Source organism: Perognathus longimembris, chromosome 7 (genome assembly GCF_023159225.1).
Source record: "Perognathus longimembris pacificus isolate PPM17 chromosome 7, ASM2315922v1, whole genome shotgun sequence".
NCBI lineage: Eukaryota > Metazoa > Chordata > Mammalia > Rodentia > Heteromyidae > Perognathus > Perognathus longimembris.
In genome coordinates this window covers 59,293,135-59,316,652 of record NC_063167.1, presented here as the reverse complement: position 1 = coordinate 59,316,652, position 23,518 = coordinate 59,293,135, and the positions used below count along the sequence as shown (strand labels likewise).

General features: G+C 32.8%; 1 protein-coding gene across 9 annotated transcripts in view; it reads right to left on the bottom strand.

Annotated features, from left to right (window-relative positions):
* Adgrl2 (adhesion G protein-coupled receptor L2) overlaps positions 1-23,518 on the bottom strand; it is a 180,634-nt gene that overhangs the window by 2,353 nt on the left and 154,763 nt on the right. For 3 of the 9 annotated variants that reach the window (XM_048351649.1, XM_048351648.1, XM_048351650.1), the window contains 11 exons: positions 21,529-21,654; positions 21,048-21,253; positions 19,874-20,047; positions 18,203-18,412; positions 17,143-17,363; positions 15,787-15,853; positions 10,045-10,136; positions 8,049-8,217; positions 5,399-5,527; positions 4,788-4,884; positions 3,007-3,135 (listed from right to left, as the gene is read on the bottom strand). In XM_048351649.1, the coding sequence (XP_048207606.1) occupies positions 3,007-3,135; positions 4,788-4,884; positions 5,399-5,527; positions 8,049-8,217; positions 10,045-10,136; positions 15,787-15,853; positions 17,143-17,363; positions 18,203-18,412; positions 19,874-20,047; positions 21,048-21,253; positions 21,529-21,654 (1,620 nt within the window). Of the gene's footprint in view, positions 1-2,718; positions 2,801-3,006; positions 3,136-4,787; positions 4,885-5,398; positions 5,528-8,048; positions 8,218-10,044; positions 10,137-15,786; positions 15,854-17,142; positions 17,364-18,202; positions 18,413-19,873; positions 20,048-21,047; positions 21,254-21,528; positions 21,655-23,518 lie in introns of all 9 variants that reach the window. The other 6 variants (XM_048351653.1, XM_048351655.1, XM_048351654.1 and 3 more) reach the window with 3 other exon arrangements.

The window sequence follows — 23,518 nt, the reverse complement described above, 5'->3', positions numbered from 1 at the left end:
AGATTGATGTTACAAAACAAGACTTCACTCCATGCCCTTGCATAGGTAATGCAAAGCAATTCATTAGTGACATTTACATTTTAAAGTACAAGACTATGGTTGTTAAAAATAAAATTAACATAATTTGTCCTAAACAACACTAAATTAAAAAAGAATAAGTCACATACGGAACCAAAAGGTAAATGTACAACATAAACCCACATAACTGGCAAGCAACTTTTTAAACAACATTCTAACATTTCCTTTTTCTGGAGATGGAATTTAAAAAAAAGAATGAAAAAAAAATGGACAGATACAAAGAATTCATGTTCAACAGAGACAGCCATCTTTCATACTGACTGGACCAAGGGCCCAACAAGCACCATCCAACAACACGATAGACAGCAGGTGGAATGACTCACTTTGGACAACTCACATCATGTCTGTCTGCTCAGGCTATCTGGCCTAAGAGTAGCTGATATATAAAAGAAAGTAAAATGATTTATTGTAACATGATGAAGAATTTCTAAGCTTCTCAGCAACTTAGTCAGAGCAAGGGTTCAACAAATTAGATTACCAACATAGCAGCCTTTCCTTTTTGGTTAATATTTCTTATTGTTTTGAGCTCGTTTGGTACTAATAATCTCTCTAATAGCAATGGCCCCAGGCTCCTAAGGGTCAAAGTCAGCCTGCAGCCCTGCAATCAGCATCAGCCACAGTGACAGTACCGAATGAACCAGCAGAGTCTCTCATACAAGACTGGCCCAAGGATACCATGGGCATGCAAATCAAACGCAGAAATGTGAGAGATTTCTTAAGTATGGGTCACAGAAATTAAACCAAGAATAGATATTAACTATGGAATGGGAGAAGAGTGTCAGTTCTTAATCTAATATTTTTATTTCTAAAAGAATGAAAGATTGGATACATCTGCTTGAGATATGAAAAGAGGTTTAGGAGGAAATAAAAACATGGTAACATGCTCTACTTGATTCAGAGTTGTATTTGCTACAGACACATAAACATGTAAACTGAGACATCACAGTACTTGTTAAGCAAATTTTAAAAAAAAGAGAGAGAGAGAAAATTAAATGGGCTGCACAATGGAAAGTTAGGTTATTCATTCTCAAAATCCTAGAAGAAAAAAAATCACTTGTCTACCAATAAAAAATTAAAAAAATTAAAAAAGAATGAAATGATGTTATTTGAAATGAGAAACTGACCACTGTGAGGCTGCTGCATTTTATGCAAGGCTTGGAGGAGTTTAGGAAAACTTCAGTTCTTGGAAAAGAATAGGAAATGTTCCTTTTTTAGTGCTCACTCCATTCTTAAAGCTGCAGATATCCTAGAAAACTCAAATTTCAGGAAAAAAAAAACCCTCCATCTGGCATAAACTTTATGAACAATAAACATTATAAGTATTGGATAACTTAACATTAGCAGATTTGAAAATGTGGTGGAAGAGTATGATAATTTCTTACTTATATTCTTTTAAAATCCTGACAAAACTTCTACAGATGAGAAATTGACAAGTCAATTTATGTCATGGTCTATGTGTCAACACAATGAAGTTATGGTAATTACTTGGAAGGTTTCCACAACTTCGGAATATATAAATTCTGGGTAAAATGTACCATCAGAAAAACCCTCGACACTTTAAGTTGTAAAGGACATATAAAAACAAGCTAGCACTTGTTCTCTCTGCAGAGAGAATCAATCTTAAATAGGTTTTCTTTTATGTCTTTATTTATTAAATATAACAATATAGACTAGGTATAATCCAAAAAGTGTTTTCTACGATATACTGCAGTTTTAAGACTTGTTTGTTTTGAAGAGGCATCTTTGTTTTTTTTCTGCCCAAGTTCAGGTAATTCACTTGAAGATTTTTCCATAGCCTGTAGCAAGATTAGTGTGGGAATGTAGAAATGATCAGTCAACTATTAAAGCATTTTGGCTGACAGTATTTCAGGCTTTGATGAGCAAATTATTTCAGCATTGCATGTACTTAAGAATGGACAGAATTTGCTACAGACCTCTATTACTGACAAAGGCAGTACAGATCCATGTACTGAGTTTGAATTTGGTAACATTTTATTTGCAAATTGTGAACCACTTGCCCGCTGAGTCTACTTCATGACTGCTAGTTATGTATTAATTGTGCCCATTAAAAATCATGCTGAAAAAATTTACATTTGATAGGCAAAGTTAAGTTTTACTCCCATACTTGTCTCTCTGTAGGTGGCTAGAGGGAAGCGTAAGGAAAGTAAGAAAACAAGAGAATGAAAAGAGAAGCTGCAGTTACGTTAAAAAAGAATTTTAAGAAAAAAAAACAGAAACAAAGTTTTGCGTTTTAGTTGTAAATAACATTCACAAATATTGTATGGTAGTAATTATATCTTTTACCAAAATCTTAAAAATTCTATTAACATTAAAAATGTTTTCTCAAAGATTTTAGAGAATATCGTAAATAGGTTAGTGACAGTCACTACCCCTCCCCCAGTTTTTTTTTAAACCAATAGATACAAACTGACTAAAATTAACTTATCTCAAGTTTCCTTAGGAAGAAAGAAAAACTACCATAAAGCTGCACTATACTATAGTTGTTTTATTAATAACACTGAATGTGTTTTCCTACATCCAACATCCAAATTATCTGTATTAGCTAGTTCATTCCAGAAGCAAGAATTTTGTCAGCAAGCTTTCGAGTCAACTGAACAATATATTATATAGATTGGATACCTCTAAGTGATATAAATCTTGAAGATGGGCTCTCGGACAATGTGATGTCAGTCCTGTAATAATATATTAAGATTTATGCCACCTGTATTAAAAACATGGATAATTATTGTAAATACTGTCATGACTGAGTTTGTACTATAATATAGTGCAGTTTTAGAAGCCTGGCATTTTTTTAACTGAGGAACTAAGGATGTAATAATAGTAAGTATATTGGCAACTTGAGTATTTTAGAAACAGGGTTCTGTTTAGCATGAAGAATGGTAGTTTTCTTTGTAAGTATAAGCACACCTGGTGAGTTAAATACAGGAGCTGAAGGGGCATTACATACAACTGTTTCAGCGAGCAATGTGTTATAAGGGTTGTTAGTGCCGTGGGGTCGAAGAAGAGGGTTTGTTAGTAGGTAATTGCCAGTCATTCCTAAAGCAAAACAAAACAAAACAAAACAAAAACAGAAAGAAATACATCAGTTCTCTCATTTTAATTACAGTTTCAATCTTTTTCTTTCTTTCTTTCTGAATTTATCAGCATAGAGGGCAAGTTGGCAATGAATATCCTGCTGAAATTTTCTGACTGTATTTGAACTACTAATTTGAAAGAGGAAAGGGGAGCGGGCAGTTAAATTCCAGTAACTCACAGGTGCTTTCTAAGTCCCCCAAGTAAACACCTGCTGCTGATGACATTTACTAATTTATACAAAATCACTGTTAAACAAAAATGGCAATTAAATGCATAGAGAGCAACATTATGTTTCAAGATGTTACTACTTAATATTAAAACATAACCTCCAAGGCCCAAAAGAGGGAATCTCAAACTTTCAAATTTACAGGTGTGGGATTATCCCCTATGAAAACATCTGTGATCATACCAACTTTGATACAAGCAGAAGGAAAAAACTTTCACAAACATATAAAAATTATGACACACTGCTAAAAGCTTCACTTAGTAAGTGCAAAAGCATACATGCTCAGGGAAAAAAACAAACAAACTATATAACATGAATTATTAGACTATAACAAAGTCTACAATAAGAACATTATTGCTCTATTCTCTTATTTGCCAGGTTTTAAATGTGAGTTGGGTAATTCATTTAGCATCTGTTAGCCATCCTCACAGAATTAAGAAAAAAACATCAAAGCAATGAAATAAATATGTTTCACTCATTCTAATCCGTAAATTACTAATGTTTTCTTATTGATCATGTTCTGCACAGCTAATGCAATTTGATTAAAAATATCTAAAAATTCAGACTGGTTTTCATGCTACAGATACTCTTTAATTTTAAACCAGAGTCTTGTCAGAACAATATTCAAATTTTAAAATGTCTTTAATATTTCTTTGTGATGAGCCCTAATTTTATGTTATAAATTGGCCCATCAAACTAGAAATGACAGATAAACAATCTTTCCCAGTATTCTACAGGGAAACATCATTTTTTCATAGTGGTCTCAGGAATACCCACGACATACATATTTGTGCCCTGAACATTGTTACATTATTTCATTTCCCAGCATATTTTATGAACTATACTAGTTTATGTAACAAATTAAAGTTGCCACTATAGACATATCAAACAATATGGGAAAAGCTATATATAAAGGAAAACCAATAAAGCTCTTATTTTGTTAATAAAGATTTACTATAAATGTTTTAGCATGATTTATTTTTTAAAAATATTAAATACCTCTTATGCCTTTTTGGTGAAAAATGGCGTTGTTTTACATATTAGCTTTACTAGTCACATTGATGTTTATAGAAAAAAATTATAAGTGTATGGTTAGGAGAGAAAATAGGTATTAAGTAGGAAAAATTTTAATCTGTGACATGTTATGCTTTCAATAATCACTTTTGTAGTTAATGTGCCTTATCCTGTTAAAATTGTATTTTTTGCATTATATTTTGGAGTAATATGAACATATATGTACTTTAGTAAGTGATAATAAAAGATGTCTCAACAGATTGAAGCAACTATTATATAAATATGTAAGAGCAAAGTCAAGCATTTTCTAAGAATTATTCTAAGCTGGCAAAAGTACAAATTTTGTATTTTATTAATTTTCCTAATAACTGACCTTGATTAAGTGTTGAAGTACTATTGATGTCACCTGAGATAAAAGAAGATTCAGATTGTTTTCTCACAGTGTCATTCCACATCCTCCTTATACGACTCTATTAATATAAAATAGCAAGACAGATAGGTTATGTTAGTTTTCCCAAGCTTAACCTTATTAAAAAACACAACCACCTACCCAATGTGTGTGAGATTATCAAATGACTCTGTAAAGAATGTGTGTGGTTTCTGGTCTAAATCTAGACACCTATACTACACTGTTGTTTCTCAACTAAGGGGTATTTCAGCTTCCACTCTTAGATATGTGTTGTTTCTTTTTTTGAAAGTGGAAATGACTGGTTATTCAAAAAATGTTTAATGTATGCCCACTATGAGCCCTGATCTATATGACTTTTTAACTTCTTAAGAACCTCCTCTCCTTGAAAAGGTTAGTTGGCAAAATAATACCTCAAGGACAGATTTAAGAGGAAATTAAAAGCAAAAATACCCAAAAAGCTAGTATTTACTACCTAGATCATTATAATGAGGAAACAATTAGTGCATCTAAACAGAACATGTCTCAGAAGGCTTTCTATGAATAAGGTTAGTGAAAGACTGTCAAGTCTTTGTTACCTGTGTGCCAGAGGAATACCGAGCACTGGTTCTGGTGGTTGATGCCTTCACGGAGCTGTGGGGGCTCTCTGTTGGGAGGCCGCCACAGCAGTATGAGTGTCTGAAGCACTTGCCATATTCTTTTCGTACCTGAATTGAACAATCAGAGGAGCAAGGGATTAACATAAGCATATTTGTTTCTCCCCATCTTTCTCTAATTAAGGAACAGGGAAGATAACTGAGAAGAATTGACATCCACTAAGACACACTATGATGAAAAGAAGTAAGAGTTGCTGAAATAATAATCAGAGAAAAATTCTCTGTCCTGACTGGCTAATATGATCTTTAAAAATTGGTATGATGTCTGGAAATATTTTGGGATCTATAATTGTTGCGCAGCAATTATTTACCAATACGATAGCAATATATTTAAAAGTTTATTCTACCTAGATATTTAGGAAAAAATCAGACAAAAATGTAGCATTTTCATTGTTTGACTGCATATACACAATGTGCAATTCAGTCATTTAAGTTTCATGTGCTTCAATTTCCTTTAGGTAGGTAAATACATAAACCTTTTTAAATAGATTGTGTATTTTGTGAGCTTCATTGTGATGACAGGACTCCTTTGGCAAAAGAAAAAAGGGGAAAAAAGTACTTTGATGTATTTGCCAATCATTAGCATTGACTATTTTCCTCATTTACTAGTATGTTTCGCTACAACATTTATTACAGAATCTGAGATGTCTATTCACTTCATTAGCACACAACAGAACTATTTACACATTTTCCATTCCCATTAATGAGCTACCCATGTAATTTCCCTTTTCCCCTGAAGCCTGGGTATATGAATAGATAGATTAATTGTAAGGTCTGAAAGGAAGTTTAAACCAACCTTTAAAAAGTGAAACCCAAACAACTGTTAAAAATTAGGCCCTTTATGAGCAGTGGTGTAGAAGTAAAAGGAAGAGGGGGTATTGGAATGTGTGCAGCAATATCAGCATATGAATATAATACTGCTTTCCAGATTAGAGACAGGTTTTGAAATTGCAAAACAAACAAGAGAAATTCTATAAGAAAATGTTGTCCCCCTAATAGATTTAACACTCAAAGCTCTTCCTCTCTCACACTTCAATATCGTCTGCCTACAAAAATCAGGTCTTTGACATTCCCTGAAAAGTAAGAAAAAAAGTCACTAAATGATCTTGAAATTGTTAAGTACACTTGCATAGCTTTCTTCCTGGCTACAGTTAATTGAAACTATTAGAACAAAGAACCATGTGGTTGAGCTTTGAGTATTTTCTTTGCCTAAATATGCTTGTCTAAGCAGTAAGAACCATAATTTTAAGTCAACCATTTTCTCTGTTGTATTCTTAACAATCCATCTTGGCAGCACCCAAAAATAAGATATATCATATCCAATACTGAGTAGAACATGTTCAAAAGAAGTGTGACAGGATGAACTTAAAATATGGTTGCCTATGTCTACACATTGTAAAAAATCTCTTTATTCAACCAATAGATACAAATAAGAAATAGTGACAACTTCAATCCTTTTCTATTAAATCTTTGATTCACAGAGATGTCTGGCCCCAAAGCCCAGTAGTTATGGATTATATAATCCTATGCTTGCATACAAAATGCTCATTCACACAACATATATGCAAAATTCTACAGTAACTACTCAGGTTTTCCCTGTGAAATGCTTAGAAAGTTGAAAGTTCATTGCTATTAAACAGCCCATGATACCTCACACAAAATCTTTCTACACATTTAATGGCTATTAACTGCTCTGAAATGCTGTATAACCAAGACAATGGCAATCAAAATGGTATTTTGTCCAAATAATACCCTCTGGATTTGGTTTTGCCTAATGCCTATATTGCTGTGAATGTACATTATCTGTCAGTATTGCACATTCCACTGTCATTATCTCAAAATTATAGCTTATTCAGAACTGATGGAAGTAACAACACTATCATCTTGTCAGGACTGAAAACATAATAGTTTTCACTTTCACAATTCTATTTCTCTGTTCAATTTAGTGACCAACTAGTAATAACAGAATAAAAAAGACTACACATTAGATGCGCAGACACAGAAAGAATGATACCTTGTGAAAGGCGTAAGAATTTTAAATTTAAAGGGCATCTGGGTGATTCTTTTAGTTTTACATCTTGCTACAAATCAACTTTTTCTTCTTCAAATTTAATCTTTCAATTATTTGTACTGACTTTACTTAAAATAAGGAAAAAATAACATGTTTTAAATCTTCTGAAATTACTCAAAAAGGCAATATTAATATTAACTTCTGATGCTTTTGAAAAGTAATGTCCTTCATCCTTATGTTCAGTTTCATTTTGTAACAAAAACTGAATTTATTTTTTTTTAAACCTTGGATACACTGTGTAGAAATTTTCTAGTAGCAAAGAAGAAATCTTAACATTGAGTATCTAGTTTATAACATTCCCAAAGTAAGATCCCAAAGATGAAAGGTTTTGTCCAATTTCGTGTGCAAAGTTTGACTTTCCAGATGGTACTAAAATTAATTTATGATTAATATATGATGCCACTTAGTAATCTGCCAGCTGTAACTTGTCTCCTAACGTATGTATTATTTTCAAGCCAAAGAATAACCAAGCTTATCTCCTAGGGGTTTCCATTCACTTACTTTCTTTTGGAGGGCACAGTGAAAGATGAAAATGAACACTCCCTGGAAAGCATTAAAGATGGTGAAGAGATATGCCATCACAATAGTCTCCTCATTAATAAAAAGCAACCCAAATGACCAGGCTAGGCCAAGAAGACACAGAAGAGCAAACGCGCCAAGCACCCAAGACCTGAAAAAATAAAGTGAACTTTTTAACAGGTTCCATGAGAGAAAAACAGTTATCCCACTTATTCATTAACATATCAGTAGTAGCAGGTGACTTTCTCTATGTTCACACTCAAATTCAACAGCATTTTGGCTTTAACATTTCACTGATTAAGAAAGAACAACAGCATTTAGTACTGCAGCCTCCAGTGAACAAACAGCAACAGCAGGTCTGATCTTTTCTTACTCCAGAATAAACCGGTACCAAAACTATATCAAAATGCAAGGTGTAAAATATCCCCCATTACTTTCTTATCTTTTGGTGAAAGCAAATTAGGGCATCTTTAATTAGTCTACTTCTGTTTTTATTCCTGTGATGTACTTATATGGCACTAAACAATGTGACACATACAGAAAGGTTAAATGGCAGATAATCACTTAGTACCTGAACTCAGATTCTAGGAAACTAGTCTTAGATGAGCCTAAGGTTGTTTAACTAAATAAAGCATGAAGAAGCCTAGCTGAAATGAGATTAAAAACATGAGAACAACTTCAAAATAAAATAATTTTGGAGATTTCATCATGAATAGCTTAAGGAGAAAAGAACTGTAGAAAATAGGACGGAATGAGAAGGATTTAAGGTCAGTGCATTCCATGTCTAACTAATGATCTTACTTGATAAATGGCTTATTATCTTCATAGCTAGAAAGCATTATAAGCAGAAAAGAGAAACAAAATTATTAGACAGAATTAAAATAGAAAGTAATAAGAAAGCATTTATATATTTTATAAATTAGTCAAAATTAAGAAGTCAAAATGCACAGGCAAGCAATTAAAAAATAAAGGCATATTATTGTTTAAAATACTACAGCAAATCAGATATCCCAAAATAATTACAAAAACTAAGGGCAATTCATGATATTGACAGATTTGTAAAAATAGAAATCATGCCATAAATTTGTTAATGTAGGATTCTACCTTACCCAGGTAAGTCCGTATTATAGTAGCCATCACAAACACGGTAATTACTGGTGTAGATGAGAAGACAGAAAGAGGAAAAGGAAGAAAAGAGAGAGATGCTAAAGATTAGCTCTCTCTTTTACCATGCAACATGCAATGAAGCTGGCACTGACCTATTGAATACATCTAGTTTTTTTTTTTTAAAACTTTACCCTTACTATTAATCTGCCATTTTTAAATTAAAAATAGTAGTACTTATTCACAATCCCATTTAACCAACTTGAATACCTCCTCAAATTCTAAATTGAGACTCATATTTTAAAAACAACTCTGAAAATACTTCTAAGATGATTTAATGAATCAATAGCTATCAATTTTTCACTACTTAACAAATAGCTAAGAGCAACGGCATTTTTCTTCAGATACAATATTTAGTTTTTAGTCAACATGAGATAAAGATTTGCTTAACTAATATGAAAACAACAATCTTCAAGTTAACAGTAATACTAAAGTCTTTTAAGAAAATAGGACTAGGGTGAGAAACTGCTCAGAATCCTTAAATTGAAAAAGGGATTTCACAAAATAAACTTAATTTGATCCTATCAGCCATGCAAACAGGAACTTCACTTTGAACTTTTAAATTTAAATGAAACTGCTATAGTGAGAGGTAATTTCCATGAAGCCACTGAAACAATTTATTTTCCGCTCTAGATGATCAAGACAAAAATTATTACCTAATTTTTGACCAGTGTCTATATTACAGTGAGACTTAAAATTTTGTTCTGAATAATTCTTACACTTGGAAGAAGGCATTTCAGAAATGCCTGTGCTCCCTGTGGAGATAACTTTTACTTAGCTGGTCAAGTATTAAAATTAAATAAGAAATACTTACTTAATGTTTTCCAACCTGCTAGAATCTGGTTTCAAGGTGTTTGAGTGCTTCACCATTTTGCACAATGTGATTACCAGAAAGATTATATTTAGCTGTTAACAGAAATAAAGAAAAAGATGAGGTCACCAAAAAAAGAGTAAAATATATTTTAAAAATTTACTTAATGAATCATAAGTTATGATGATTCATTTCCATTTTATGCATGTAATGATCCAGTTCAGCTTTGTATATACGTAATTTTTAAAAACAACAGTTGGCTCTCTATGATCAATTCTTTAATAGATCATTTGACATTCAATTATATCCTTATTAAGACATGATCATGAGATAATGATTAAATAAATTAGAAAATCTAAATTAGTTTTCTCTAGCTACATGTATACCAGGGCCTAAAAGCCATCTAAGTGGAAAGACAAAAGTTTCTAAAAAGGGGTATTATCATCTTATAACCTTTAACAGAAAAAGCATTAATTACCTTTAGAACCCTAAGAATTGGGTTGATGTCAAGTCCTTGATTTTTATTAAATAAAATAAAATGTATGATAGTTGTTCACTAATACTATAAATAAGGTAAACATTCAATCATGTATATATATATGTATGTATGTATGTATTTGGTATTTAAATATTCAAAAAAAATCTGTCATTTTCTCCTGTGGCTCAGTATATGATAGCTGGTGAATTTTAACAAGAAAGCTTTGAATCCTTCTAAACATTTACCTGCATAAAAAAATCCACACATAAACCCATGAAGTTGAATCTGACAAGGAAAGTCTTAAGATTCCAAAAGGTCCTGAGAGTAGACCAGGATGATTTAAAAAAAAAAAAGCTTTGATGTTTTGACTAAGGTTTGTCGTAATTTGCCATTTTTACTTTAGGCTCTAAAACGTGTTTTGATGCTCCTGCACTTAAAAATATTTTGGATTATTATTATTATTGGCAAATAAAGTCAATCAATCACTTTATTTTCCTTTTTTTTTTTTTGGCCAGTCCTGAGCCTTGGACTCGGGGGCCCTAGCTCTGTCCTTGGCTTCTTTTTGCTCAAGGCTAGCACTCTGCCACTTGAGCCACAGCGACACTTCTGGCTGTTTTCTATATATGTGGTGCTGGGGAATCAAACCCAGAGCTTCATATGTATACGAGACGCACTATTGCCACTAGGCCATAGCCCCAGCCCCATTTTGGATTATTATTTTAAGAGACAATAAATGTTATATTGAGAGCTTTCTACAACTTAGTATGGGCCAGTATGATATTTTCAGAAAAGGAGGATTTCCATCTCTTGGTGACTAATAATCAACATAATATTGTTACAAAAACATGATCCTTTTCACTGAGTGACAATACTACGTGTTGAAAGGATATCATTACCGTACTCATTCATCACCACTTCTGATTTTATAGTTAGAAAAAATTATATAGGGCAATAAACTAAGAATTTCAAGTCCTTCCAAATAATGAGTTTGGGAAAAAACCTAATGCTTTAAGCTGTTTATCATTTTGTCTGTTGTGCCTTACTATTTCTCTTAGATGTAAGCTTTCCTCCTAAAAAATACAATGAGGTTAATGGGCCTAACTTGCAAGTGTTGAAAAATAGCATTGTATCCTTCAATGTTAATTACTTAAGGAGAAAAGTAGCATTTAGTCTTAAAGTACTTAATTTTATTAAAAAAAATTTTTCTAGAGAAAAAAGAACTGCAGATCTTTTTGCTATAATCTTGTAGATTATCTTCCAGATGATTAAAATGAGAATATGGTTGCCTTTATGTTAGATTATACATACATTTCTCTCAACAAATACATGACTGACCTGCCTGCTCTGCACAATGATATATTCACTGAACTGTGGATACTTAAGACAGATTCTGCTTCTGAGAAATTCAGAGACCCATGTTTTCCTGACCTCACTTAGAAAGTAAAGAAGAGAAAGAAAGAAAAAAAAAAAGATATTTCACAGATTCATATTATTTAAAATTCCTTGGAATTCAACATACTACTTCATACATAAGCAGTTGTAAAAATATGCTTTTGCTTCTCTCATTAATCTTAGAATAAATATGGTTTCTATGGTCTATTTCAGGACATAGTATAGTCTGATAAGAATTATGGTTGTAGGGCTGGGGATATAGCCTAGTGGCAAGAGTGCCTGCCTCGGATACACGAGGCCCTAGGTTCGATTCCCCAGCACCACATATACAGAAAACGGCCAGAGGCGGCGCTGTGGCTCAAGTGGCAGAGTGCTAGCCTTGAGCGGGAAGAAGCCAGGGACAGTGCTCAGGCCCTGAGTCCAAGGCCCAGGACTGGCCAAAAAAAAAAAAGAATTATGGTTGTATAGGATAGAATATTTTAGTAATATTTCTACTTTCTCCTTTTACTGCTTTCTTGCTCTTTTAAAACATAACTGTGGTGCTCAAAAGTAGACACAAACAAGAACCTGTAGTCCAAGTTGGATACTTTAACACAAACAACAAAAGGTTTGTTTTCAAATCAACTAATATTTGAAAATTTGAGTTCCTTTCTTTTTGCATTTCTTTCATGACATATATAGCTCTTTTCAGACGTATACTTCGTGTTTCTTTTTTCCTGGTTAAGTAATTTTTAATTTGTCAGTTTATTTTTTACTTCAAGATGTATTTAGAAATGATAACAAACACAAAACTTCCCCAGTTTCCCAGGTTGGTAGATAAGGACAAAGTATTTCCCATTGCTACTGCTTCAAACTCTACTCCAGGGAGGTCACATTTTGTCCCTTTATTCTGTGTTGTTTTGGTAAATCCTCCCCACTCCCAATAAATGTTGCTGAATTTAAACATTATTTTGGGAATAGGATGAAGACTACACATCAGTGAAAAAGGCAGAACTGCAGTTCTATACATAAAAGATCCTTCTAAACCTGGTAAGTATGTGTAGTTACTTGATTACTTACGGAGAGGCTACAAGTAAATACAGGTTATTAGAATTATATGCCTAAGCTGTTAATTTGGAAATGCAATAATTCATATAGGAATAAAATCATATATTAACTCTGCTCTGTGAGTTTGTTTGTCCATGTGAAAGTGACAGGTATAGTCACGTGTTTATATCTCAGCAGAATTCTATGTGAAAGCAGCAGGTCCAGAGGAGGGAAAAAAATTCCTATCCACAGCTGAAAACAGTAAAAATCACCGCACAGGGGAATTACTTCTTTTTTTTTTTTTTTAAACTAACTCTTACCGATCCCCAGATAAAAACTACATAAATTCTTTTGGAGATAATAATTGGTGGATGAAAGCTAATGTTGCTTAATGATATGATAGACCTAAACACTACCCATATGATAAAATGTGAGAACTCAGGGAATATTTTATTGTATTTTTTGAGGTGCCACCGATGATAGAAGTGCACAGTTTGCCTTATGCTCATCAACCTGTTCAATTGAATCACATCCGTCTGAGCTTAGCAGCTTAAAATTCATTCCACAGCGTGCAGTGCTGACATGGATATGATAAGACAGAAGAACAGAAACACCACTCTGAAGTAACCTAGCTGAACTGCATATGTTCTGACCCTTTTTGTCCTCCCTGGAGCTTTTGCTACCTGGCAAATGCAACTCTAAAGCTGTACTTGCATCTCCAGATCTTTGCTGTTAGCCAAGCAGAAACCTAGTTCTCCCTGGGACCAGCAGCCAAAGAGGTGATCTCTGAAGAAAACTTCTAAATGAGTGTGTGGCTGAACTCTTACTGAACTGAATTCATTATTAATGATGCAGATGGAGCTGTCCAAATGATAAGAACAGCTCATGACGTGTCATGATCCAAGCTTTCATTAAACCATTTCAGGCATACTAATGGTTTCCCACTGCTCATTACTTACCAGTGCTTTTCTCATAGATATAATAACTCTAGTGCCTGTAGGCAAGACATTCTATAGAAATGCAGAAGGCGGAAGTTTTATCTTACTTAGCATATTACTTTATTTCATACATTAGTATTAAAAATGCACATCTACTTAATACAACTAAGAAAATGATTTAAATTTTATGTCAGAAATACAAAAACTGCATTTTCTAGGAAAATGAAAAAGTAATTTTGTTTTATGAACATTTTTTAAAGTATGAAGTATAGTTTATATTACTAACATTGGTATCTAAAATAGTTTTCAATGGCCTGTGTCACTAGATAATCTACTTTTGCAAATGTATTTTCAGAAAACCTATCTTGTACAATCATCTTTTCTCAACCCAAGTAAGATACTATTTCGCATTCCTGTAACTACCCTACCCTGAGTCTTGCATTGTAATAGGATGATTAGAGGACAACACAGTTGCAGGATTCCAAGATCTGTACTGTGAGGTACCTGTTGCTTTCTTTCACTTGTTTAAGTTGGAAGAATGTTATAAAAAGTCCTTCACATCTCAACTTGAAAGACTTAATATAGGATAATAACCATGATAGGATAAGAGATGAATAACCAATAATGACTTCCATTTTAAGTGGACAAAACAATAACTATCCTTTATCTCTTTTCCAGTCACTTTCCCCAAGTGATTTTTTTAATGCTCTAAAGCCAGTACTTACCTTTAGAAATATAAGCTTCCGTATACCAGGAGTAAACGTATGTTGTTACTATACAGAGAAAACATCCCCCTAAAGCTATTTACCTTTCTGTCTGCAAAGTATAAATATGTTTTGGTCAAAGAGCTAAGGGGTGGGAGAAAGAAACTTCTGCCTTCAAAGATCATTTCATGTCACTGAATTATAGGTAAGTTCAAGCTGTGTTAACATATATAAACTAAGAAAAACAAAAATTGAATCCATCATCAGACTGAGTAATTTGGATAGAACTTCAGTTTCCCTAAGAACACTTGTGAATAACTTAGTGGTTTGCTTCATACAGCAGTCATCTCAATTTTCATTTGGCCTTGTGAAAATAATAGTGTAAAATAATTTTAATGACAACTAAAATGCATGTGTTTTAAGTTTCCTTCAACTAAAAACGTTTGATCAATTTGAAGAAACACTAGTTAATATAAAATAGCTCCCAAAGATTATTTATCTTGACTTAAAAAATGTTAAAAGCAAAAAAACTGATAAATTAGTACTTAACAGAATTATCTAATAGTTAATGTTTAAACTTGTTTATGTTTCCATTAAAAAAACTAAAATTCTGTTTCTTTCACTATGATCTTTTATTTCAGTATTTTATAATTTTATGTAATTAAGAAGTTAAAAATACCTAATCTCAATAGCAAAAGGTATTTTCTTAAAAATCGATTTTACTTGGTATTATAAACCCTAGAAAAGTAATTTTATATAAGCTTAAAATTCAGTTCTTATTAAATAGTTTAATGTAACTCTGAAAACATGTATGCCCTAAAATAATTTAGGGTACAGACATTCATTTAAATATACTAAATTGCTGTGCGCTAATTCATATAAAAATTAAGGTAATGTTCATTTACTTTCCTAAAGTACTAAATTTTAACAGTTTATAAGTAAATACATTTTTGATTATATTAAGATATTTTAACATATTGAGTTAGGGATAGGAAATGTTTTTTCACAGAGGTGATTTTCAGAAATATTTAATTAGAAAGTACATAAACTCTCAATGATGGTATGCTTAAACATGCTATATAATAGTTCCCTCAAACTGGACATATTTGCAAATGTTTGAATGCATAAATACTTATGAATTAACCAAATTACCTTTTGTTTGGAGTATCAGCTAAAAAGGAAGGGAAACTAATACGAGTCTGCTTACCAGAATAATGAAAGTAACAGGTCCAATGAAACTCCATATAAAATAGTTGTCCACACGAAGCCAGCAACTGTTACAAAACAGCAAGATTATCTATTATACAGTTTCACTGGACACTCAATATCTCAGACAGTCAGAACTTTAAAAATGTAACAAACAAAACTCTCAGTAGCTTTGAGAATTCCCTTATATTGGGCCAGAATCATTCTAACAACTTTGAATTAGCTCTGAATTAATGAAGGATAGTGATTCATTCTTTAATCCATAGCATTTCATTTCAGATTTACTAGATGATAAAAATTCTGCTCATAAGCATATAAAGTTCTGCTTATAAGGAGAAATAATAAATCCTTCCTAACCATTAGGACATCTTTAATTCAGAAATATTTGAACTCAGTATTCCACTTGTCTCATCATTCAAAAATTCTACATGTAATTTTCAAAACTTTTTGTTCAAGTCTACCTAAGGTATGGAACACTATGAAAGCCATTCAGATGTTTGCTGCAAAACAGAACAACAAAACCATAATACCTCTATTAAGAGTGGATGAATACCAGGGAAAACAAAATGAAAACTCATACAGTTTTATAATAAATGGTGCTTAAGCTTATTAAGACACATGTTGCCTTTAGAGGTTGGGTTTTCATTTTAACTGAATCCCTGCTGAATTTCTACTATTTGTCTTTCATCATATGTATAGTTAAAAGGCTTCTTTACACAGAAGAGATCTTTGTATAAGTAATTTTTTCTAACAAAAAAATAAACAAAACTTGTAGGCAAATAAATGCTTCTAGCTAACAGAATCTTTAGTGACATGGATATTTCTCCTTTCTGTCACTTTAGGTAAATATCTATATTTTTATACATGAAAGACAAGGAGTTATTTTAATCTTTTCAAACTCCTTGAGCAAATTTTAAAGTAAAATGTATGGTATAAAATGTGCCACTGGTCCCATGTACAATGAGAGCTAGCTACAGGGTCAGCTGCACAAGGAGCTAATGAAGCATTAGCTTAAAACTGAGTAGTTAAACTTGTCAGATGCCTTAAGTTCAGAAGAATATTTTACTTAATATCTTTCTAACGCCAAAACGTTATTTACTTTTTCAATTTGTTTCAGGTCAGTCTTTTGTGTTAAGAAAGAAAGTCCATAATTTAAAATCTGCCTCACCAAAGTACAAATCCTGTGAACCTAGAAAATTACAAAAGACTTGATTGTAATTTGTGCACGGCATGACTACTCTCTTACCAATAAAGCTTTCAGATGCTATTTTAATCTGTCAGGGACCCTCACTGACAGCTAACAGGCTTTAAAAACTTATTCACTTGAAAAACACTAAGGTCATTTGCAATTACTTACGCCTTTACTGTTCCATAGCTCTTATAGTCAATAGCAGCTGAAACTCCAACCACTGTAGCAGGAAACAAGTAGCCGGCAACATAGTAATACTTCTTCCTTGAATATTCACTCTCAAAAACCTCAACTAACATTAAATAGAGCTGCACACCTTCTAGGCACATCCAAGCAAAAGCTGCCAAAAAGAAAAAGTGTAGAAGTCCTGCAAATATTGGGCATGCAATCTACAAAGGGAAAAAAACAAAAACATCAGGGAAACTCATGAATACAAATAACTGACTCCAAAGCCCTAAAATACTGACAGAAATCACTACTGTTTTTACAATAACATCATTATCTAAACTATTGTTTCTTCAAACTGTGTTTTCTCATAAAAGGAAACAAGTTAAAAAACACTGAAGTACAATGCCAAGTGTTTCCTCACTAAGGCATCGCTGAAATTTTAGTGAAATTAAACAGCAAATAAATCTTATCTTTCTCTTCTCACACAATCCATTATAAACTCTATACATTCCATTTGTCTTCAAGTCTTTAAAACGATTATTTGAAAATATATCATGCTATCTTATAACTGAATTTAAAATTTTTAATGACAAATACCATGGTACTAATTATGTAGAATTTCCTTATCGTACAGGAACATTCTCATAGTCATTCCAGTAGGAAGACTGTAAGACAGTGAGCTATTAACTAATTAACTTCTATTTTTGACTGGAGACCTCAAGATGATGAATAAATTACTCCAAATATGAAGAAAGGCTCACTGGAAAGAATAATTATGTAAACAAACCAGGAATTTAAAAAAAATCATCTTTTCATTTCACTATTCCTGACTATTCAAATTGTGTCTAAACAACAATAAGAACAATTCATTTGTATTTTAATACACAAAATGAATTGAGTAGTGTTAACGACAGCCTTTCAAAATCATTATAAAGTAACCTTCAATACTGTCTTGTCAATTAAAGCAAGAAGGTCAAATATTAAAAGCAAAGTCCTATGTAGATCGACACCTATTAAAATTATAACAGGTCAAAGGTTATTGGACTCACAAGTTACTTACTGTGTATTTTGTTTTATCAATGCCTATTAGAAAAATAAATTCAGCAATAAAAAGGTTGATACAAAGGTTCTTATGAATCGTATTACGGTCACTTTGTAGACCACGGAAAAAACAGAAGGTGAAGATGCAGATAGCCAGGCAAACAAGCGAAATGACAATCCCCACCCAGGTGATGACTTTGAGAAGCAATTCATGAACTTCGTCTTTATACTGAAAAACAAAGATGCAACTAATGTCAGGATAAATGCATAAGAACAATCAGGGAGAAATTGGTCTTCATTTCTCGCTCATGGTTTACTATGGAACTCACTGAACAATAATATTCATGTAAACTCAAACTTCATTAATAAAAAAAATTTAACCACATAATAAAGTTCAAGATTATCTTATTAAATTTATTATATAAATAATGATCCAAGAGCTGGTGGCTTAGAACTCAGGAGGCTGAGATCTAAGGATCATGGTGCAAAGCTTGACTGGCTATGAAAGTCTATGAGGCTCGTATCTCCAATTAATCACCAAAAAGCTGAAGTGGAGCTGGGGCTCAAGTGGTAAAATGCTAGCCTTGGGCATTACAAAAGCTCAGGAACAGCACTCAGGCCTTGAGTTCAAGCATAATACTAGCAAAAAGAAGATTGTTTAACCCACATAACAATGCAATAGCACAAATATTTTAAAATAATTATTGAAATAAATATGGAATACAAGTAGAAATATTTACATAAAAGAATACTTAACTTGTGATTTAAAATAATTGATATTTTAATGATTTTTCAGGGTAATCTGCAGGGCAACATGTAAATTTCATTTGCTTATTGGGTTTCTATGAGCTTACTACTAAGAGACAAGTAAGCAATAAAGTTGTGAGATTTCACAACACATATATTACAAAACACACATACATATATATATTACAAGTTACTGATACAGATAAATAGGCAGATAGATAGACAAGGAGTCAGTTAAATATGTAGGTAGGTTGGTGACAGATAGATAAGTAATTTCACACTTCTGGAGAATGAATCTATTGATTCAGCCTCCCCCATGTTATGCAAGCTTCTTACCACTGAGTCATATCCCAGCCAGATGACTCACTTCATAAAATAGTTTATCCATTATTTTCTCTTAATTATAAGAATAAATACTAAGTAAGACACCTTCCAGAAATCATTCTAGCTTTTCACAATCTGCAGCCCTATATACCATGTACAAAGTATTGAGGAACTTGAAGTGTAAAATAAACTTCCGACACTTGAGATGCAGAGGGCATGCTAAACTTTAGAGTCTGTCTCTCTTGTAAGACCTATGATGTTCATTGTATGTATCTTTTTTTGTATCCTTTATTGTCAAAGTGTGGTACAGACGGGTTACAGATTCATATGAAAGGCAGTGAGTACATCTTTGATTACCTCTAGTAAATCCCTAATCAAAGCAAGAAATGTTAGAATAAGTATGTCAACCAACATGCAAACATGTGACACGTTAAGCAGAAAGAATGACATACTGCCAAGAGTTCTTACAACGTATGGGCAGTATACAGACAATCAGAAATCCACATTGCTTTGTTTCCTTTTTAGCTTTGATAAGCACCAAAAGACAGGCTATTACACAAGCTGTTTTGAATCTCTCAGGTTTTGCTCTACAACTAATTGGAAGTGCAAAAATACTTACTGCAATTTCCCTATGGGCCATGAGGATGGCAAAATTGGTTAGGTGGCTGCATGCACATGTTGTACGCGTTTTATTAGTGTCGACCAGCTTGCAGCCCTGAGTAGACCAATATCCCATCATAGTTCTCTCTGAGTAATTCCAAAAGGAACAGTTTGCATTGAAATAATTGTCAGGCTGGTAAATAAAATGACAAGATAAAATTAGGATTCTATATTCTAACATGTCAACAGCAATTGTCTAATATGTATAAAAGGTAGTTTGGATTAAACTTTGAATGTTTCAGACTATAAAGTTTTTCATCACCAAAATTGTGGACTCTTGTTAAATAAGGCAGATATCTCAATTAAAAGAGGCTATATAGTCCAAAACACTTTTAAGTGTACTTTTAAATTAACAAAAACTCTTTTTATGCAATTACAATTTCCATTCTATGATTTTACATACAGATGTATATTAGGATCTTTTTTCTCCTTTCTGAGATTAGAGCCATGAATTTGTACTGAGAAAATTCTATAAGGAACAAATGTCATTTTAAAAAATTCCATTTTCAATGGGCTCATTTTTATGATTATTTCTAAGCAGCCCTTTGAAACAAACTGTTACTAGATCAAGGCTATAAATAAACTCAATGAGGCAGATACAAAACAAAGACTGTAACTACACAGTTTATTTTTGTCAGGTCTGGAAATCTTGGCTATTTAAGCTGGCACAGCATAGGAATTCCATGTCTGCAATTCTGTATTTTTTAAAACACAATACCTTAGAGCCACTGTGCACAATGTAATCAGCTAATTTAAAGATAATTTGACATCCTAAAAATGCAGAGTCTTAAGAGTTAATACTCAGCTATCCTTGCAGCTAAGGTAGGAGTTAATTTTCATTTGAAAACAAATTAGAGTCATTTACATTTTCCTGTTGATTACTGAATTAGCTTTCATTAAGAATACACTTAAAGTTCTAATAATCACGGAACCAGGCTCATTTACTTTTATGTTCACAGTCTTAAATAAACTTGTGTCTCTGACCTAGTCCAACATTTAAAATTCAAATGGTTAGGTCTTTTCTCCCTCCCTTCTTTTCACTGTCCTTCTCTGCATCGCAGCATGTCAGTTTTGCTTTCCTTCCCCTCTGGTTTTATAACCTTCCACAACTTCATTAGCATACATTTACTTACATCAATATGTGGCAGAGTAAAAAGCACAGGATCACTCAGGTATACTCGGCTGGACTCCTTATTGATGGAAACTGATATGACATGAGAATTCACTGCAATGGTGCTATTACGACCGATAAAGTCAGCACCTAGTTTTATAGTTGCATTTTCTGTGCTAAGGAACTGTCCCAAACTCCGGTATATGATGAACACCAACTTTGCAAGCCCTAGAAAGGCAAAAATAGTCATAAGACTGACAGAAAATATATTTATAAATAAAATAAGACATAAAATGGGGGGGGGGGAGTCCTTATGGGATTTTTATTTAGACAAAGCTGATTGGGAAAGAGAAGGAATTATTTTAAATCTGCTTTTAAATGCTACCATTTTTGTTATATTCAAGGTCAAATATTCAGCTGATTAGAATAATGGAAAACAAGGCGCGGGGGAGGGGGAGGAATAAGGAGGAAGGGCCTATTTTTACAAGGCTGTTCCATCTTACCATTCCTGCTGTTCTGCTTGACAGTATTTGCTGAGAGTTGGATTGAACTGCCTGCTCCTTTGATGCCCAGAGGAAATTTAAAGTCTTGGACCTGCCCCTCTGTACTGAGAACTGCAACTTCCAGAACTTTAGGAGAGAAGGGATAAAGGTAGATGAAAAGGGAGCTTTAAAAATTAAACCAGTTTATTTATAAAACATCATTTTGTTATGATTTCAAAGAATTTATGAACAAAAACTCCAAAAGTTCTTAAATCTTGAAGGTAATTTTAACATTTTCTTCATATTTTTGTCATTTGTCATAAATTAATGACTAACTGCATCCATCAGCCAAATAAATATTGCTACTTTAATCCACTAAATTCCAGGGTTTAAAATAAAAATTGTATTTAAAACATACAGTTTAAAATGTGTAAAAATATATGTTGTGGTATTTTAAATATATTTTGAATAATCAATAGTTTCCAGTGGTAAAACAAAGTATAAATGTACATTCCTTAATTATACACCTATTTGTATGGCATATTCAAGATGACTAAGCAAATCCGAAAACATATAAGGAAAAAGTCAACACTTAAGATTAATAACAAATCATAGTAAACATGCCAAGGGTGTTTAATTTTCCTTCAAAAATAAAATTAGCAGTAATTTTAAGCTTTATTTTTTTTAATCTCCTACAGATTGTTTTGTAAAATATATACAGATTTAGCTCTATGTATGAAACACTGATGCTCCGTGATTCCTAGAAAGAATTCAACCATGTAACTAAAATACAACTTTATAAAGACACTGTGTGGCTCCTAGAATCCTGACAGCTGCAGAATGTGAAGTTGAGATATGCATTTTACTGGTTCCTCAGGAGGAAAGAGAAAAAGGTTGGGCTTAAAAAAGAAATCCATCTAAAACTGCAACAAACAATGGCTAAAGATTCCTTTTGTGTTGGATTAGAGAAAGTTATGTAATACAGGATGGCCTTGAACTTATTATTGTCAAACAGCAGTGTAAGAGTGCAGGGATTATAGTCATGAATGACCACTGCCAGGCTAAAAGCATTGCTTCTAAAGTCTTATTTGTGTTTTTTATTTACCACTGCACTAAAAGATGCCACTTAATAGAATTCAAGAAAAGGCGTAAAGACAGAAAAGAAACAAATCATAGTAAACATAATTAACTGTGTATAATCATAAAAAACTAGTCCTTGGTAAGAATTTATACCTTGGTAAGTTAGCTTGTAAATATACTATTTAAAAGACAGTAAAAGGGCTGGGGATATAGCCTAGTGGCAAGAGTGCCTGCCTCGGATACACGAGGCCCTAGGTTCGATTCCCCAGCACCACATATACAGAAAACCGCCAGAAGCGGCGCTGTGGCTCAAGTGGCAGAGTGCTAGCCTTGAGCGGGAAGAAGCCAGGGACAGTGCTCAGGCCCTGAGTCCAAGGCCCAGGACTGGCCAAAAAAAAAAAAAAAAGACAGTAAAAAAGTGTAGGTTTTCTAGGAATAAAAAGAAGGTATTTTTATATTTTTTTGTAAAGTGCATGATATTAATAGAAAATATTTGTTTGAAAAAATAGTCTTATCTGAGTCTCAACCAATCAATCTGGTCCTTCTTTCAAAACCAATGTACAAATGAAGACAAATTGCAACCAGGACTCGAATATGTATTTTCTGTTTAGAATTTTATGAATTGATTTTAAAATTCATTTGGAAGAGAAGTACCAAAAAGCAGCCAAGGTAATTCCTTAAGGAGCAATGTTGAAAATTCAATGGTGCTGGTATTATTGAAAACACAACAATACAAAGTTTTAGACCCTACTAACATGTTAACATGCACAGAAACTTGACATATGACATCGAGATCAATAAAAATGGGTTAAGAAATGAATAGGTTGTAAACTAATAAAAGCATAACTACTCATATAAAATATACAAATTAGCTGTGTCTCTCTTCCAATAGCACAATCAAAAGTAAATTTCAGAATGACTGAAGACAATT